Genomic DNA, 20,817 nt, shown 5'->3' on the forward strand with positions numbered 1-20,817 from the left:
AGCTAGCTCTGCCCATAACCGAAAAAAGTTGTCTTTCCAAAAAAGATTGTAGAGGGGCGAAAAGCAAGGCGAGATGGGTTTAAGAAGGTCAGACAGGGAGATTTACTAGGGCACTGTCAAACACTTGCAGTGGAGCATCCAGGTAATCATCACCTCTAATCTAGCAAAGGTCAAGCTCTCTGTTAATTATATTTTCTTGCAGAGGTGAATATGTCTGGGGGTAGGGGGGGAGTGCAATACAAGGAGACGGAAGGGAGCTGATGGAAATCCTTTTCACCGCGTTGCACCTGACAAGAACACAGGTAATTCCTCTTCCCCCTATCTGATGCTATTTCAAGCCTCATTACGAGAGAAGTCTCGTGTTTAACGTGGTCTTTTCATTGAATTATCTTCTTTTCATTTTTGACCACCTCTCTCGCAAATGCTGCAAATTACCTGCTTGGATCTCATTAGCCTGGAAAGGAGGCACCCCTTGTAAACACGCTCGGCATCAATCCGTGTTATCCAAGCATTGTAGGTACACTCACAATATGCAGAGTTGAAAGATATCCGACAGCAGAGGGAATGAAGCCACTGACATGTCAGTTTGCAACTGGATATTCATTATACCATCTCCCTCGTTCTGCATCTGTCACTAAGCTATCACTTAGGCATCGCATTAGAGCTCATGAAGCTAACATTTCTGTTTCAACAGCTTACTTACAACCAGGGATTTGAAAATTGATCATCCACCTAGAGTATATGCACTTCATTCATTATACATATTTCCATGCAGTAGCCACGCTTAATCTCACAACGCTGTGGGGGCCACATCAGTGGAGATTCATTACATTTCAAGTCCAAGACTTGCTTTTTTGACCTCTGAGCTAATCTGCCTGGAATATTTTATATTTTTGTTCAGGCTTCTGGTGCGTATACAACTCTCTCTGTATTTTTCCTATGTGAACAGTGTTCAAATCAGAAAAGCATCTTCAGAAAGAACTTAGTCTTTCATCTGTACTTTTTTCTGGACAGTAACTGCCAGATACCATTAGATACCTCACTCCTTCAAAATATATTATTTAAAATAACCTTAGTAAGCTCTTGCTGCTTTCTTGTTTGTAAGAGCCCAGTTCAAGGGGGCTCACCCATAGCTGGAAGTGAAAGTATCACTACCTTTTTTAAGGTCCAGTCATTTAAAAAAGCAGGATGCTTCTCTTAGGGCTGGAGAGAAATACAGAATGGCATTTCCTAACTGAAAGAACCTGGGAAAAGCAGGGAAGGCCACCGCAGACCCAGATGGCAACACAGTTATCTCCTGTGTGTTTGTCAAATCTCAGCTGAACTGGCAACACCAGACAGCGGAGAGACATATTATATTGCAATAAGTTATCAAAGCATAAAGGAGCTCATTAAGCAAAACATAAATTCTATAAAGCTTGTTTTTAAAATATATATTTTTGCATATATTTGAATAAGGTTACTTTTGAGCCACCTATGAATGCTTAAGTCATTCTCGTGTGTATTAGGGAAGTTATATTTGCTCCCTGCTTCCTCTTAATTTGCTATAGCGCCAGGCCAAAGAGAAAGTACTATCTGAACATCAGAAAAAAACCTGTATTTGATCAATGAGAGGGGAACCAGGACTCTGCTCTCACTGCCAGGTCTTGGCACTGAATTGCTGTGAGGTGCTGGACAGGTCAAATAAGCCTCAAAGCTCTCAATTCACTACATTGCAAGGGAAGGACAAGGCTAAATTAAAACACGTTTGTAAGGAGCCGAGATTTTTTGCTGCAAGGTGCTGTGCAATTGTGAAGTTCATCCCGGTGACTTCTCAGCTGCCGCAGGGCACAGCACATGCTGCAGCAGAAAGCGTGAAGGGCTGAAGGTCAGCTGCCACCCACCGCTACCTGTACGGAGCATTTCCTTACTGCCTGCTCCAGCTTCCCTCTCCTCCACCAAAGATATCTCACAGCACTGAGATCGCCCTCAGCTGACAGCCAGGAAGGGCAGACTCTGGAGTGCCTAACTGATGGTGCTCATAAAGATTGACTCTGGGGGAGGAAAGGACCTCTAAAATAATATGACAAAGGGATGAGAAAAAAGGGAGCTATGGATTTCACACCTTCATAGAAAAAAATCAGGCGGCTATTCCAGGGAAATGCACAATTCAGCAAAAATTGCTAGCTGCACGCCTTCAGGGTTCAGTTCACACACACACACATGCACGCGCACACACAAATGTATCCTTTACAAAGGTATTTCTTTTAATATCTGCTCAATTCAGTTTTATTGGATTGGCCTATAGAGGACACCATCTGGTATCTGTCATCCAAATCTACATGGACATGCTCTTGATAAAAACCCTCATGTCCAAAACGTGGGTTAGTTAAAAGTAGGCTCAGATTGCTAGCTGATGTAAATCGGTCTGACTGATGTAGCCAGGCTTTTACCAGCACAGGATCTGACCTACAAAATCCCCATTTTAGACACTCTTTTGGGACAGGGGCTGTCTTTATCTCCCATGTTGTAAAGCATGTAGCCCAGAGGACCCAGAGCCATGAATAAAACGCTCAAGGATTGTGATGGTACACATAATAAATAATAATCTAATTGCTGCGACAGAAAGATTGCTGGGTTTATTTGTATGTCGGCGTAACTCGTGTGTCGTTCAGTGAACTTGACCGGTGAAGCGCTCTCCACCAGAGAGAAGCGTTCTCCGCAGAGCTGCCATCTTAGGCCCTTCTGCAGCAGTTTAGGTAGAGCAATAAAAGCAGAGCTTATGCGATTGTTGGCCATGTTATATCAATTCATAAGATACAAATTCTTTACGCCTCCCTAGACTCCCTAATACTTTTCATAAAGACAGTATTTACCCCAAAGCGATGCATTCTTTTTCCTTCCCCTATGTGGAGTGGAAAGAGGCCGTCTCACTTTTCAACTATGCAGGGCAACGTAACTTCATAAAATGGCCTTCAACTATTTCCAACACATGAGTGTTTTCACAGAGACGGACATTTTACCAAACAAAAGTTTACTCAACTGGGGCAGGATTGTTAGGTCACCTCTTCCCCTCCCATCCTCCCAAGGGAAGGGGATTTCAGCAACAAGCCATCCCAGAGCCCAAACGCTGTTATGACTTAAGACCCTCCAAAAAATACACCGCGGGTTAATCAAAGTAGTATTTGGGTCCAGGAGTTTTACTTACGTCGCTGAGTCTTTCCCGAGAGCTACTTCGATGGAAACCTTTTGATTCCCCGCTGGCACTTTCACTGTCACTGTCTCGGCAACTGTTTTGACCTGGCTTGAGCTGCAGGAAAGAAGAAACACAGAGAAAGTACGAGGTTAGACTGGTGTTTTAAGTTCCCTCATCTGCTGGTCCTTTGTAACATCACCGTGCACTGAAACTTCCGCAGGGGACGGAGCAACCTTCACTCTGGGGCTGCCACTGCTCAACTAGCTCCAAACAACGTTGCATGGTACCATACAGATTTCTTGACTAACCTCTATGCTTGTAAAACGACATGATCTATTCTTCAGATATCAGATTGTTTTTTGCCTTCCAAACCAGTTTTAATGAACTTCACAAGCGTAGTAGTAAATAAAAAATATACATAACCTATATTTTCAACACATTTGAGAAGACATCCTGCCTCTTCTTAAGCTGTGGACTATACAGGTCAACACAATAAAATGGCAATGTACTGAAAGAACATCTACCATGTATATACATTGTATACATGTACACAAACACATATATATGTACAGCAAAAGAAAGATATGAACTAGAGCTACCAGAAGGCTGAAAAGGTATATATTTGTTTTTATGTATCTTTCCCTATATTTGCTTGAATGTATTAAAATTTTGCTTTAGCCTTGTTGATGCCTCCTTTGAACCAATTTTCTGCAAACACTGGTTGGCAAAAAGTCAGCTTCAAGATCATACGCTTTCTTCAGAAATTTAGTTTTAAAATCATATGCCTAAATACTAGCAGCAGAGACAGATGCAGAGAAAACATCTGGTGATGCACCTAATAAAGTATTTCACGGCACACCTACCACACTCACCAACATGCTTGTAACAAATACTAACCTACTCCTCCTGACTCTAATCATTAATAAACTCATAAAGATTTCTGTACAATCTAAATAGAAATTATCACACTCATCTCCATTTCAGGGTGAGTATGTATTCAAAAGATAGGCGGGCACTGAAGATCAGCAATGCTCTCAGAGCAGAGCAGGAAGATCATAACAGACACTCAAATCAAAAACAGTAGAAAAGCTGCAGGAAACTTGGGCAAACGCACCTGAAAAATCACACCTCCTTCTTCAGGAGTGAGAGGATCCACTGTTTGGCCAAGAGTTAAACCGGGTAAAAAAGGCAGTTTTAGGTGCTCTTTACCAGCCAAACAAAAAGAGAGGAGAAAGTACGTAAAACTAAGGGCTCAGACACACAACCAAGTTGCAATGCATGAGCAGAACTGCAAAAAAAAAAAAAAGACACAGGTGTACTCTCAGCTCAAAGAAAATGTAACATAAGAACCGAAGCCACTTGTCAAACTCTTATGATACAATAAACAAACTAAATATTCCACAGCTTAGCCAGGAAATCTTGAGTAAGAAGATTTTCATTTCAGCTGTAATGGTCTATCAGTTAGACCTAACAGATCTAGCTAGGAACTTCTGGAGGTGGCGGGGGGGGGGAAAACTAATTCAAGAAGTCTAATACTTCATATAAAACCCACAGATCTTATCTGAAACCACTAGGTACTGTAATGTTATGGTCCCAGGTTTAAAATTTAATCACTCAAAGGAAAACAGATCAAGTTTCACTAATTCAGGCCTGTGTCAACAGCTGCTCAATGGTGGAGAAACTCTTACTGTAACAAGGGCCTGAAGGATTTTTTGCAGTCTCAATTCTTGCTTTTTCTGGAATCTCAATTTATTTTGTACACAACTTTCAAGCATTAATTAGTGGCACGGCTTGTTTTTATATTTCTTCTACATGGTGATTTCCAGCTGTTTACAGGGAAGAGAAGAGAAACCCTGCAGATGTCATTTTTCTAGAGACAATATGCAGTGAGTAAATGAACATGACCAAGATATCGGAGCCTGACGCTCTGTAGGGACAAAGTGAATTGTGCAGAGCAGACAGCAAACTCAGAAGTAAGTCCAAGTGAAGATTTATAAGCTTTCCATATTTTCCTTTCTTTTTTTCCAAGCTGAGTTTCTCCATGTGCCAAACCGTTGAGGGTTTCCATTCTATTCCAAAACCCATCAATCTGTGCTAAACTAAAAAAATAAAGCATGGAAATGTGCCCTCGTCATCTTTAAAGAACCTAGAGTTACACACAAACGCACAGGAGAACACTTAATGTGGAAAGGCAATGGTTCATTTCAAACTACTCACACAGATCCAGCTGCTTAAAATTTAAGCGATGTTGAAATAACGTAGGGCTAGTAAAAAAGTCTGCAAAGAGGAGACTAGATCCTTCATTACATTGCATGCATTTGGTGCGTTTCTCTGGGACACATGGGAACCCTGAAGCCAATTTCCCCTAGAAAATGAGAATTCTCTTGTTTAGAAGACATGTAAGGGGCTGCATTCATTGCTGCTGTACCATTCTTGCCACGGCACCCAGAATAAAAAGCAAAGGCAATAAGCAACTCCCATGATATCTACCCAAGAGTCTCACTGAGGATGGTCACACATTATCAGAACTAGCCGACTCTTTAATTTGCACTAAGCAAGTACCAAAGAAGGGTTTGCAGAAAGCAAATCTGACTCCTCGCTCCTAGTGTATAACAGGAATGAATTTATCCACCTGTTAGGATCCATCTACAGGTGCTTACAAAAAGGAAATAAAGATATTCGCTAGATCAAAAAGCACTCAAGTCTGAAGATGAAGTTTGCTGACTCATAAACAACTTGCACAGCCCCAGGGATTCCCAACGCGTTTGAGATGGGATACATGCGTCAGGTGAGAATCAACAACCAAGTCCGCTTGTCCCAGCTGTATGCACTGGGATAGGATCCTGGCAAACACCTCTACACGTTTCTGTACCTTTTTATGTGAATTCTTGGGAGTTCTCATCATCATCATCATATCATATTTCTGGACACCTTTCATCACACAACAGAACCAGGGTAGCTATTGTTTTATTATGCCTTTAAATCTATTAGAGAATCCTGAATAGCTACATTTAAAAGAAAGAAAGAAAGAAAGAAAAAGAAAAAGAAAACAAATTAGGAAGGACAGGTGTTGGCTAAAGGGCTGGACTGGAATCAGGAGTGGGTTTTGCTTCTCATTCTTGGCTATACCTCATTCCTTCTCCGGAAAGTGAGAATAACGATGAATCTTCCCAACTCTCCAAAGTTGGTCTGTTCAGCGTTCTGCAGCAGGGACAGTTTCCCAGCAGGTGAGTGCAGAGCACATAGTGTGCAATGGGACCCAACCGCACTCACTGCTTTTGGTGCCACTGGGACATCAGCAACCATTTCTAATGATAGGGTAGCTCCACTACAGACTCATTCACGCAAAAAAACCTGAAAACGTCCACAGTCACCTGGGTTTTCCTTCTTCCCTTTTCTTCCAAAAAGACACACTTAGTGAACTTAGGAAGCCTGCAGGTTGCTCAAAACCACTGAGCTGCTTATCAGCGGAGCCAAAAAAGCTGAGATATATCACTCTGAGCTACCCTGCCAATCAATGTGAAATAGATGCAGAGTTGGAATGGCCGAGAGGGACACGAGGAGTTACCAGGATACTGAGTTAGCACTGGAAGGGGAGAAGGAGAAGAACAAAGATACGCAATGCTAACAGTCACCAGCCAATGAAGGAAAAACAGAGAGACTAGCACAAAACTAAATGTTGCAAAAAAAATGGCCAGAAATTGCTAAGTTTATGAATAAACCAAAATAGATGCAGAAACACAAACAGGAAACTCCTATAATAATAGGTACTAAAAGAATGATGAGTAACAGTCATCTTTTAGGACACGGAGGGAGTTTCAGGCAACCTGAAAATTAATGGAACTATTTTTGTACCAGTGAAGTATCCAGCCATATTTTGTGACAGCAAAAGTGCAAACTAAATATACCGTTATTTCCGACGGGAAGCAGTGCCCTGTTATGTTTCCTACTGGCATTCCAGGTTAAAGCATAAGGTAGCTCTAAACATACAGGCTTAGGAATAGGATGGATCTACAACGGTGCTATTGTTACTATATTAGTCAGAAATTTCTATGAAATGATGGGGGACATAAGCCATAAAACATTCCTAAGGATAACCCACAGCAACATGGCTCTCTTTGCATTGCTTTTTGTCTCAGAAAGCAAAAGAGTGAAGAACAGAGACAGCTGATCATGTTAAGTAGCATAAGGGGAGATGAAAGGGCAGCTGAGCCCCGAACTACAGGGAGCATCATCCTATCAAGCCACCAGTTTGCTGTGTGAGATCCCTAAGCCACTTTAGATAATTCCATAGTAGCGATGTGTGGTTAGCATGTAACAAAAAGCAACATAAGCAAACCTACTGAGAATTTAGCAAAAGCCTTTTTCACAGAGCTTATATATCACGTCAAAAACACCCTAATGCAGCTCTTCTGAGCTTTTTTTTCTTTATTATTTTTTGTTAAGTTTAAAACCCCATACCATTTGGCAGCAGTAAATCCAAGCTACGGTATAGTTTTGAGGCGCCTGAGTTTCCACACCATATGGAATTAAAGGATTATTTCACTACATTATACTTTACAGTTATGAATACTAACACTTCTCCCTATTATAGCACAGCCAGCAAGCTAAGCCTTTACCAGAGTCTTGGAGGAAGAGGACACCTGCTTCCCAAGGGATAGAATAACCTAACGGCAGGGAGTGGAATTAAGCTTTCAGTTCTGCCCGTCATCCTTTATTTATACAGCTTCTGCAAGGGCAAGAGAGGCCAAAACTTGTCACATCCAACCCCTGTCTGGGTGAATATATCCTCTAGCTTGGTATCAGCTGGCTAAGGCAGACCTGTATGCTCTTCATCAGCAATACCTCCTGACTTCAGAAAGTCTCTACAGGTCAAGGTGGGTCCTGGCCACCCGACTGGCAGTTGGGTGACACACACCTTGGGTGACGAAGACACAGGCCAGTGGGGATGGGGGAACCCACTAACCCCCGCTCGTTCATCAGGGTGGAGGAACCACCACTGAATTAAAATGTGTTGTCTCATTATTTTGTATTAAAGTTAAACATATTTTCCATTTCCAGTTCTTGTTAACTGTTTCATTTAAAATTAGGATAATGTGCATTGAGGCTTAATCGATTCTAATCAACAAAATAATTGTTGATTATTAGAAGTACAAGGTCAGTGGACTGAAGGGTGATGAGATAACTATCGTTCAGTTAAAGGGTGCTGCTTTTTAAACTATATCTAGAATAAAGAGGAAAATGTCTTTAACCTTTATGGTCGACTCAGCCTTCACACGCGTATCACAACCGCACTGCACTACAGTCTTGTCCCCGCTACCACGGCACGTAGATCCACAACCGCGGACACAAACTTCCACTTTGCAAGTACTGCACAAGCACAACCTAGGAAGGTGGTCCCTGCCCTACGCCAGCCAACACGGATGCCTGAGGTGTACTCCATTAGTCAGAAAAGAGCAACAGCAAATTTAATGTAGGCTGTATATTTGATTGACGAGAAAACATGTTTCATCAATGACTGAGAACAAATCTGGCTGTATGAAAACAAATAAAAGTACAACTGTTTAACAAGAAAAAAACCCAACTATATCAATCAAGGCTTATTACTTGTGATTAACATTTGTCATTTAAATACTTTCATTTAAATCTATCTTGCTACTGATACAAGACAGACAAATACAGCTTATACAGCACATGTGTTAGCCAAAGCTTTAACGGTGGTTTTCCCCAGCAGCCACAGGTCTGGAGCAAGACCTCCATGCTGCATTTCTAACAAAGCTGTGTCCACCACCGCCACATTTGTCTGAGGAGCTAAACAGAGGAGCAGTGCTAGGAAAGCAAGTCAGAGGTGAGGTAACGTGGAGGAAGAATATTTACAATATATAAGTTTAAGCAGTAAAAATGAAAAAAGAATTCACGCCGTGTGCAGACTTTGAATAATATTAATATGAAGCAATTTTTCACTTTAGGGAAGAAAAAATGTGTTACTTGAGAGATATTATTATATGACACAACATTAAAAAAGGCTTTCTCTGTATGTCTTGATATTTAATATTACAACAGCTCATGCACATGCTCCAAAGAAATTGTTAGTCACTAAAGATCAGGGCCTGCATGCCATCATCCTGGTCTTTGACCTTCCTAGCAGAAGATGAAGCTCCACTTTATTTTGCATACCTGTATGGTCAAAGCGAGATAGACCAACAAAGTGAAGATTTTACTTTTTATCTCCTTCCTGCCTCTACTGAGAATACAAAGTAAATTTTCCTGTTCCCAAATTCCCTTTATGAAAAGGAAGAATAAGCATAGATGTTTTTTTCCTATTTCCTGCCCACAACATATCTAAATCTAATAGAATTTGAATGAATAACTGTAAACGATTACCCAATTAGCTCCGTGATACAGAACAAGGGTGTCTTTAACTTACTTATTTTAAAGCACTGGTGGTCATTTCCTGCTTCCTTTGAGCTGCTCCAGACTTTTCTGTTGCACTCACTCAGGAAATGGAGTGGAGGAGCACAACCTCTACTGACTTAAGTAGGGGAGAGTCTACTGGAAGAAACTGAGCTCCGTCCCTCTTCTCCTGGGGAGAATTTGGCTATTTAGCACCATTATTACAGAAACACCAAGTGATTGTGTTCTGCTCACAGTAGCAACAGCAGAAGCAACACAGGCTGAGAATAAATAGCATGTGTGCCAAAGCGCGGGCGGGGGAGAAAGGGAACGGGCATTTATTTCCAGATCCTCTTCTCTTTCATTATATGCTTGGGCAACCTTAGATATATAGCACACAGAAGGTATCCCAAAGTAGCTCTGTAGCTCTATTTTATCTAAGTTACACAGAGAATACAGCCCATCGTTTTTTCTATACTGCTTATACAGAAATCGAAGATAAATTTAGCATAAACTCATCACACCTCAGAATCATACATACATTATACAACATATAAAGTGTAACAGACTTGCTCTGTTTCTCCGTTCCTGTTAAGAATGGTATGAAACAGCAAAGCTGTTGGCAGTTGCCACAAATGAAGCGTATTTCAGTATACTTTAAAAGCTGAATTGCAAAAAAATACAGGCTTCTTCTGACCCTTTGCATTTTGATGGTTGCACAGTGAGAAATACAGCCTTTAAAATTACACCTTGCAAAGCGCTCCATTGTACCAATCAATCTCTCCAAGCAGCTTCCAGAGCACAGACTCACGCAGCAGAGAGAGGTACAAGACCAAGGGTGTAGTTAGTCTGCACGGAGCCAGCTGAAGAGGTGGGGAGCAGGGTGCCATCCCTCTGCCCCTCAAAATATTCACCGAGTCTTGCTGCCAAGCTCGCGTGTGTCCTACTTCTGATTGCCAGGGCTCCCTAAGGGTTCTGCGTCAGGGAAGCTTCCCTTTCTACCGCTAGAAAACCATCTCTGGATGCACAGCTTCTTTGGAGCTTATTGCTGCCTGGTACAAGTGTACCTCCCTTGTTTGCAAAGGTACTTGTGTTTACATTCTGATCCATAAACAGCACAGGTCCTATATATACTTCAGATGAGTGATGCCCATTTGTACCATCTGTACTTCCAGTCTATATATATATATATATATATATATATGCATATAGTAGATGCATGTAACTTCTCTATGTTTCAAAACCAAACTTTAAATTCCATGGACGAAGACAGAATCTTTTAGCACATCTGTGCATCACCCAAGAGCCTGGGGAATATCCTACGAGAAGCAGTAGACACTGCAAGAGTTTTCACAGGGGGATGTTCTTTGTTGTTGCCTTTAGGCTTGCTAATTCAAAAAACGTAGAGAACTGAGCTGGCAGTTTTACCTCAACACCGTGGGCGAGAAAAGCCTATTTTGGAACATTTGGTATCCTGAATGACAACTCTCCAGATCCTTCCCGGGAGACTGTTACCAGCTCTCCCTTCCTCTGAAAGGTACGGGGTCTGGCCTGTGTCCTTAGGGACTCTTCCTTCTAGACCTCTGAGGAACCCTGGTTTATTTTGTATGGGAAAGGACACAGGAGGTAGGAAAGAAGAGGCAAACGCCCTACCTTTACTCTGAATCTATGGAGAAGGGAGAGAAGAACAAAAAGATTATCCCATTTATCCAAAAGTGTCCAACATGTAACTCCTCTTGGCCATCCAAGTCCTGCTTGACCTCTGACTGACTGACTGACTGACTTCAAAATGTGTAACTTGCTGGAAGAATACTTAAGTATCTAAGAAGACAAAATTAATATCAAGATGGAACAAAGGAACAAACAGGCCAGGCCAACAAGTTTAACAGCACCTCAGCTCGACAGCTCTTTGTAAAGTAAGTTAAAGGGCCTCGGTCTGTTTTAACGAAGGTTTGCATAAAGCCAAGATTGATTATGTAGACTTTCACTCGTTCTAAGTCCACAGGATGGTCACCCCTCATGCACAGAGAAGACATGAGACAAGACTGGACTCCATCCTGAATCGGCAATCCTGGCTGTCTCAGCGAAGACCAAAAACTCAGCAGACATTGAGAAGTAACCAGCAGCTCCCCTGCCCCAAGGGGAAGGACCGTTTGGAAAGCTCACATTCTCACAGCCTCTACAACACCTAATCTACGCTAGTTAAGGTTACAATTTTCCAAAGTATTTAAACAAATGTCTAAGAATGTGCAAAGCAGCTCCATGAATGGAGCCTGAAGAAGACTGCAGTGACAGTACTCGCTCGCTTAAGTAAGTCACAGCAATCGTCATCAGTTTTTTTCCATGCGGACCATCTAACGTGACACCCAGTTAACATTACAGAAGTAAATAAATGACCTGAGGGAGGAAATATCAGTGTTCACGGATGGGCCTCAACATGTTTGCCGCTATTTACTTAAAAGGAGTCCTGTTATTTCATACTTCAATATAAGCCTAGAATAAATATTTAATATCTTGGATGCATAAATAATGATTTGAAGGTTGAGCTATTGGCTTAAAAACACAATACTATTTTAAGCCGTTTCACTGGCCAGCCATATAAATTATTCAAGATTTAAAAGTCATCCTGTGGTCTCTGTACAAGGAGAAAACTAGGAAGTTGTAACTATAATGACAAAAGCAGGGCAAGATCAATCAAACCACATGATCCCTAACACAAACAAGCAGCAATTAAGCAGCAATCAAGACCAATATGACTGTGGTTGATGTCCTTTTATGCCAATACTCTCAGTCCACAGAGCAAAACTTAATAATGCTTTGCAATCTATCAAGGGAACCGTAACTCTGCTCTCTGTGACTTGGCCAAGAAGCTATTATGATAGTATTTCTCTATAATTTAATAATGTGAAGGCAAGGTGGGGGAGGGGAGAGTAAAAGCATTTTTGACATATAACTCACATCTCTACGTTGTGTATTTTCTACTTGCTGAATGACAGAAGCAAAAGTCATAATAATGCACCTCAGTACAGTAACAGGAAAGGGGAGCTAAAGTATCTAGCCAAGAAAATCTATTTGAAGAAGCACAGAAGGGAAGGGAACGAACCATCTGAATTCATTAGCAGCTGTCATTGATGTGGAGATAAGTTTAGAGATGAAGGGAAGTTAATCATCACAAATAACTTGGGAGAAAAGCAAAGGCAGGAGCTGTTGTTTAAGTTGTTTAAATCAGGATTAGCTTCTGCTAGATGGCAAGTCACCACTTCCCAGCGCCTCTGTCTGACGGGCTCCAGTCTCCTTGGAGGCAAGCTGGTTGAACAAAACACAGTCTTCCCGCATTCAGGGCTGCCTACGGGTTGCCAGCGCTCCCGGTTCTGCTTTGCAATGCCGCCTGTTTGCCATGCACAAGTCTCTCGGGTGGCCCGTACCTCAGGCCAGGCTTCATGGCATCTTCTGGGAGCAGAGGCTGCTCCTGCCAGCTTCTTCTCAAGCTTGCGAGATGCCCCAGATGCACAGCTACAGCTGCCTCTGGGGCCTTGCAGCCAGCCAAGCCAGGTGACAAACCACCAGGTTATTTGTTCTTCTTTTCCTGGTTTACTTCTAACCGGCATGAGTTCCTCAATTGGGCATGACGAAGGAGGCGATGGTGGGAAGGGGGGGCAGGGACTGCTTAACCAGGCACTGCCAGGAAAAGAAACACTGAAGAATTACATCCTTAAACCGCAGCTTGACGTTAGCATCTTAAATCTTGTTGAAATTTTGCTCTAGACTAACATTTTAATAAGGGCTATGGCTGCTTTGCAAAATTCAGGTCTTGAAGCTCTTAACAATATCAGTTTGTTGTCGTTTTTGTCACTTCGCTTTACGTTATTTTCGGGTTTTTTGCCTTCTGCTCACCTCTCTTCCACGTCTCAGCATGAAAATAATGAAAAATATATTGCAGCACTGTGCTTTCACCTCAGACTACTTTTGCCAATGGAAATAACAATTACTCATATTTGTAAACGTCAGAAAAGAAATCTCATAGCACTTCTTGGATTCTGTCCCTTGTCAACAGTGACCAACGGTGATTTCATGTTTGACAGATTTGATGAGTTGGCTGCCTCAGTCCAAGTCCAAAACTAGCTTCATTTTCCAGAAAATCATCCTGCCAGCTAGGATTATTAGCCCTTTTGTTGGCAGTCTCAACAGAGAGACAAGGAATCGGGGCAAATTCCAGTGCCCACAGAAACCAAGGTGAATGTTTCCACTGCCTGCAAGGGATGCAGAATCCATTTAGGAAACTGGGCATCTGCTATAATTACTAACCAGAGAACTTGTGCAACTTATACTGATTAAAAAAACAACAACAACAACACACAATTACATTTCTCTTTCACATACTTTAAAATCATATTAAACTCATCCATCTTGAAAATACTGCCATATACTAGGTAAGGTTTTTATTATTTTTTTAAGATTAGTGGAAAAAAAAAAAAACCCAAAAAACAGGACTACTACCAAATTATGGTAAGTTCAATTAATCCTCATCCTGGCATTTCATAATTTTTAAAGTGCTTATTCAGGAAAAGGTCAAAAATCACTTGGAAAGATATGTCAATGGCTCTCTAAGTAATGTTTAGACTTACTGAATAAATTTTCACATTTAGTCATGTATAATAAGCGTTACAGAATGTATTATAAATTGTGCTCCTCACAATGGAGAGCTGTGTATAAAATGTGCATATTAGTACCTCCCCAAAAGACAGTACCTAAGCACTTACTTAAATCCTTCTCTCAGTTGAGGAAAAAATCAGCATATCCTTAACATTATTCTTTAAATATACTGGATATATGGTCTCATAAAGAGGAATACCTACCTGAATTAGGACCTGTAAGCAGCCCATTATTGTTCATCTACGTGATTTAAAAAAAAAAAAAATCAATCCTAAATAAATGAAAAATAGTTGTAGTAAATAATAGGAAATGAAGGAAGACAAAGCCCTGCACTGATGAATCTACTTGGAACCCCTTCTATGCTTTGAAATATTTGGGCTTTAAAATGACCCACAAGACTTAAAAATTAAGTATCAGCATGTGAAAATGTACCATATTACAGTTTAAATCAACCATTATACGGGCTCAGCAAGCATCAGCACACTCCTTCTACGCACTAAAAAACGTCAACTTCTCCTTGGTGAACAATCATTTGTGAAATAAGCAGGCATGCAAAATATGGGTGGCAGGCAGCAAATGCAGATATTTGGGGCACTAAGGTGTTTTAAAATTGTTTTTCACTTCTGCAGCCAGCCTTCACGGAAATCTCAACAGATCAAAGTTTTGCAGACAAGGAAAAAAAAAGCCCACAAAATTAATAACTATTTAAGTATTCTGTTTCATCATGATAACAAACAGATGGTTTTAATATTCTAGAGGCTAATTTCTGAACAATTAAAAACACAGCAAGACATTAACATCTAATGAAACATTTTAACTACCAGTATATGCATCTGCCATTAATTTCCACACAGTAAGGTCTTGGTTCTCTTCAATCTGTTCTTTATTAAGGAAAGTTTTTCCACTCTGAATTTAGTGAAGTAGAGAATTAACAACTGTTTTCAATCAGCAATCAGCATGATATTTCGCCAGTGTGCATTGAAACCGTCCACACTATCAGACATAAATTTACTCCTATGATGGCTTTGATCTGCACACTGAGCAGAGATGTTAGAAGGGAATTCATTTTCTAATTCCATTTTCATTTAGAACATATGAATTAACCCCTTGCAGATCTGATGCCCCTTTTTATCTACTTCTTTAGAGGAAGAAGAATACTTACTTAAAATGTTTTGGCTTAGGCATTAGTTACAGTCTAGCTAAAAAAAATTAAAAAATCATTTTTTGAAAGCAACAAAAGCTTTCTCATGCAAACTGTATTGAAATAAAACTCTTCAAAGGCGACTAGGATCCTATATTTATAAGCTTCTAATTTATATTTCCTTTGCTCATTTGTGATAAGAACATTGGGTGGTATTCATCAAAGCTGTACCTATGCAAAAACCAGTTACTATAAAAAAATCTTTACACGGCAGACATCAAGCTATCTAATTCATGCATTCCCTAATCAGATATGCAGTTTAGAACTACGGAGGAATTTTCTGCAGGTCTTCACCAATTTGGCAGGTTTTGATTTAAATTAAGCCTAGGCAAGTGGCTCGCTGTGCTCCTAAGGTACTGCAAAAGGCAGGTGTTATTCAGCATTTGTTGTCATCACCTAGCTTGCACAGAATGAACCATATAAATAAATACTGTAGGGAATAAATTCAAACATCCTCTCAGATGGGTTTGAATAGCGTGCTTGTCTTTCTTTAAACATAAATACATATGTAGGCAGCTCAATAAGTGTCTTGGTTTTCAAAAAGGGTTAAGATAGTAAGTAACTCATAATGATTTTAATAGGAACCGCAGTTTGCTCAGGATCCTTTTTTGTTTCCAAGCCTGTCATTTTATGTAAACAATGAATTGCAAGTCTAAACCAACAAACTTTTAAAAAATAAAAACACTTGACTAAACATAGGTTTTGGGAAGGAGTCACCTGCAGGACCCTGTCTCTTAAGATTCATTTAACGGTGTTCCCATTTCTTTCAAAAAGTAAATCCTCTCCCTTCTGGGTATTTGAGGAAATTTAATGTGCTGGGGTAAAACTAGAAGAAAGGAGAAGGATGGACACTAATTGTAGGACCCAAATTCCCAATGCCAGAAAAAAAGGAAAACACTTCACAGCTACCAGCAATCCCTTTCCACGTAAGTACGTGTCAATAAAATCTCCTGCCCAGTAAGGCTTTGTTATTCTCAAACTGTATTTTGCAACTACCGGACTGATAGTGTTATAGCCTGATTAAAAGAAATCAAAAGTAGCATTTGATACTTCTTCAGAGAAAGACATTGGAGAGAGACTTTTTGTCATCTGAGTAAGAGGATTTTGTCTTATACCAACACCTCCTAACAAATATAATTAATTATCTTGACTCATTCTAGTGTCAAGAATTATTTTTTTCCCAAATGTGGTCAAGCTGATACTAGTAACAAAGGTTTACAAAGAATAAGACTTCTTGGCTAATGCACATAGGAAAAACATTTCAAAAGATGCCCAGCAGTGTCGCTACATTTTTTGAAGGTTTAGCCACCTTGAAATGGCATATGTTTCAAGGCGCATTACCTTCAGTACAATACTTTTTTTAAGGGTTTTCCAGTCACTACTAACAGTGCAGTCGCCCCACTGAGAAGTGGGGCACAAATGCTATACAAGAGAATATTAATTTATTTCACTTACAGTTAAACCTAACTGAACCCATTTATCAGCATTTGGATGAACGCTTTACCAAGACTAAACGGATACTGGTCCTTTCGGTAACTGAAATACTGCAATGTAAAGCCTGATTATAACATTAGCTTCTGAGTTGTAATATATGACAGATCATAGAAGACAAGCATATACGTTTCTCTGCGACAAACAAATAGAAAACAGCGCACTATCCATTGCTAAAATTAAGGGTAAAAACTCATTCCTAAAAAAAGTTTTCTGGCTTGGAGGTTTGTTTCTGTTTTGGATTGGAATAAAACTCACATCTTCCAAAACTGTTGACTTGATATGAACCTCAACTCGGGTTCAAGCTCTTCTGATTTTTTAAGAGCTATAAATTCCCCATGCTCTAAGTTTGCATCCTGACATTAAGTACAAATACACAAAGGACGACAGCATATGAAGCAGAAGTATCTCAACCAGACAGACCAAGAAATCTCTGTAACGCAACTCTGTAGAGGAAGAGAAACCCACATTCTGGTCACTGCTTCAGGTGAGGAAAAGCAGGAGCATGAACCTGGGCCTCCTACCTACCAGTTGATGCACTATCAATGAGATGTTAGTGTTCCAAGACATCTTTCTCTCTCCTTTTTTTTGCTGGAAATACACTGGGCCCAACATATTTCCATCAATAGCTATATATTCCCACATGAAGTAATAGATCATCTACAATAAAAACGCATTACATCCCTGTCTAGTCCTACTCTGTGGGCTTCCATCTGTCTCAAAGGTACAGCCTGAACAAAGTAGTCTGCTTATCTCAGGACTTAATTTTTTGCTTTGTTGAAACAGGTCTACTACAGGCTAAGGAGCAGATCCAGAAAGGCTCCAAACAGCCATAATTCCATTTGGAATTCCGTTTCTCAAAATCTGGAATTAAAACAGTAGTTAGGTATGAAAGGACATGAAAGATTAATCATCTGACTTCAAGTGCTGTCATCGCCATGAATTTCAAGGACCAGGGCTGGGAGTTTCAGATGTGCCTCGCAGAGCCAGGAGTACAACCCCACTGAAACACAGTGAGCTTTTGGCTCACTTTATATCCATTTTTGGTTCCATGAAATATGGCTGAAGCAGTGTCCCTGGGGAGGCTATATGGGATTTCAAGAGCCCTTTCCAGCCAGCCATATCTGGTTCAGAAGAATGTGCACACTAAAATGAATGTACTGGGAGTTTGCCACGTAACCATTAGCCATATAACCCCCATTAATATACCTTGGAGACATTGCCTTATTTTTATATGTCAGACAGTTTCAGACTAACACTGTACTTAGTGAGGATAGCACAATATTAAAATGTGACTTTCATACTTTTTATGCTCCAAGTGCCTGGATCTACTCTTGGCACGCTACAAAAATAACACTTTTATGATTCAGTTTTTCCATGAAATATTTATACTACAACTATCGAGTGATGGAAGTGCCAGAATATTACTATTGCTATACTTGAATTCCTTGAGAGTGCAAGCTTTTGTTTGGTCTAGCCGCGTGAAGGAAAAGCATCCTGCTAAACATCTGTCTCTCCATGGGGAGCCCACAAGGGAAATAAAGACTTTAGGGCAGCATTGCCTGAAGCATTTGAGTGCTCACCTTTCCTACTTCAGTCTAGGAGAGCTGTGGACTCTCGGCATCATAAAACCACAGAAAACCAGAGAAAGATGCAAACTCAAGGGGTCACGTAGCCCATCCCTCCAGAACCAGAAAGGGCCAACTATATCTCCATCATTTTTGGAAGACAGACTATCTAACCCAGTCTAACCTATTGCTGAAGGTACCCAATGACCTCTACAACCTCTGCAGCCAAACTATTGCAGTGTTGCCCTGTCTACCTTTAAAAAGCTCTCTTTACTGTCTAAACTGCATCTCCTACCTGCAGCATTATCCCATTACTCCTTGTCCTAGCTATTAGGGACAGGCAGAACAGATTATTCCCTTCCTATTTGCAGCAATCTTTTTGTGTTTGGAGACCATTATCAATGTCTCCACTCCATTTTCTCTTTTGAAGACTAAATTGCCCCAATTCTTTCAAGCCTGTCTTGAAGGCCCTGCTTTTTAGACTTTCTCTATGTATTCCATATATTTCTCTCACTGATTCCTCTTCTGAAGGAGAGCCTCTGCTATACCCATTAGAAATTAAATAACCATACAAGTCATACTGGGATAAGATGTGTATTAAATAAAACATGCAAGGGTAAAAATGTGCATTAAAATTTGTAGTCTATACTTAGACAATTGACTGATTCAAGCAGTTTACTTCCGGATGCCTATCTTAAGATACCTGAAAGTATCTGAAGTGATCACCTGAAGTGTTCACAGCATAAATCTTTTGAATGCAAGCCACTCTTTCCCTTGTGGAAGCGCTCTTAACTCACTGTATAAATAGTATTAGATCCGTAAAAGATACTTACTGAACAAAAGAGAAATAACTACAAGTAGAGACAAGCTGCTTACAGAAGAAAGCTGCCAGAGAGGCTTTGTTGAGTTCACTGCAGCTTGATTTAGATCTCTCCTCGTTCCAAACCATACATGAAGCAGGTCTTCTGCTAAATAAAAGACTCCTCTAAAGAAACTTTATTTGCTAATAGGATTTTTCTTCAAGGACAAAGCCTAACTCCTCATGGTACTTCCAGCTTGAACTCATTTGGTACAGCAAGCTGTTGTTCAAGTGAACCCGAGAAACACTTCTTGAATCCATTTTAACAGCTTTCAGAGATTTCTGAAAGGTGCCCGACAGCTCCGTTTTCCATGCCGGGCCCTTCTTCGTCGCTACAGCATTCACTTACTGCAGGAACACTGGAACAAAATGAAACTTATTTTGCCTTTAGTGTCCTGGTTAGGCAAGTGGGAACTGAATATCGTGGGCAGGTTTTTTTGGTGTTTATAAACCTATTTTATAACAAACCAGAAGCGAATGACAGAGGAGATGCTGGCGTCTCCGTGACAGGCTAAAGACTGACCGTAAAGGCACCCTGTGCAAAGCCGGGGGAAGAGGCAGACGCGGAAGGAAGCTTGTCTTGGGGGAAAGGCAGAGTTACTACAATCTTTTTAAGGCCACAGAAATGCCATGCTGTCAACCCCCGGTATCCCCCAGCAAACCATGGCAACAGCTGCACGGCTCCGTAGTAATAAACTGAAACAATTTAATAGCTTTTATTGTTCTGCTGTGATGTTTGAGCGCAACCACTTCTTTCCTCCCAGGACTCCTGAGCCCGCAAGGGCAGCAATGAGAGAAGATCTCATTTACCTAAAAGCGCTTATAAATTTTTAATTTGCTTTAACAAGTAAATTAACAAGTCCCTCATTCAGGCAAGTTTTATGGCCTCTTGCCACTTGGGGAGGGCCATAAAAGTTTTATAGATAATCCAGAGCTACTGAGATTGCTCATAATAAATTGTCTGTTTCCTGTTATTTTATCAAACCACTGGGCTTCTAATGACTTAAAGTCACAGCCTCCTTATATCTACGCTTTTTATGGGCCCATATTTATAAACTGTAAAGAATATCTTAAATTATACTGGGCCCCTGCTAATCATTACAAAGCTAGTTTTTTTGTTGGAGCCAACCTTTCTGCTCACGCCCAGCTAATAAATACTAAGGGATTTACGGGAAAAAAAAGTCTTTTTTGAGATAGCATGCTGATTCCACATACTATGTAAGACGTTACTTTAGCCAAAGTTTCATTAACAAATACTTTGAAGTGCCTGGAAGTCCCTGTTCGGATTTCTAGCAGTTCTTGTAAAACTTCTCAGGATGGCAAGCACTTTCGGCAATGTCGGCCAGGCTGACTCTGGGACTCAGGCTTGAGAGGAGCCAGCATCTCCTGGAAAAACGCAATCTCTTCTCATAGGGAAAATAATCGCTCTACCAGGTGCTCAACGTCTACCCTCTGGCACAGCATTGATGATGCTCAG

At 40.7% G+C, this 20,817-nt stretch overlaps 1 protein-coding gene across 2 annotated transcripts in view; it reads right to left on the minus strand.

Annotated features, from left to right (window-relative positions):
* Nucleotides 1-20,817, minus strand: part of AUTS2 (activator of transcription and developmental regulator AUTS2) — a 787,788-nt gene that overhangs the window by 428,259 nt on the left and 338,712 nt on the right. For both annotated transcript variants that reach the window (XM_068909849.1, XM_068909850.1), the window contains exon 3: nucleotides 3,188-3,289. In XM_068909849.1, the coding sequence (XP_068765950.1) occupies nucleotides 3,188-3,289 (102 nt within the window). The remainder of the gene's footprint in view (nucleotides 1-3,187; nucleotides 3,290-20,817) is intronic.

The sequence above is a fragment of the Struthio camelus genome, chromosome 16 (genome assembly GCF_040807025.1).
Source record: "Struthio camelus isolate bStrCam1 chromosome 16, bStrCam1.hap1, whole genome shotgun sequence".
Lineage (NCBI taxonomy): Eukaryota > Metazoa > Chordata > Aves > Struthioniformes > Struthionidae > Struthio > Struthio camelus.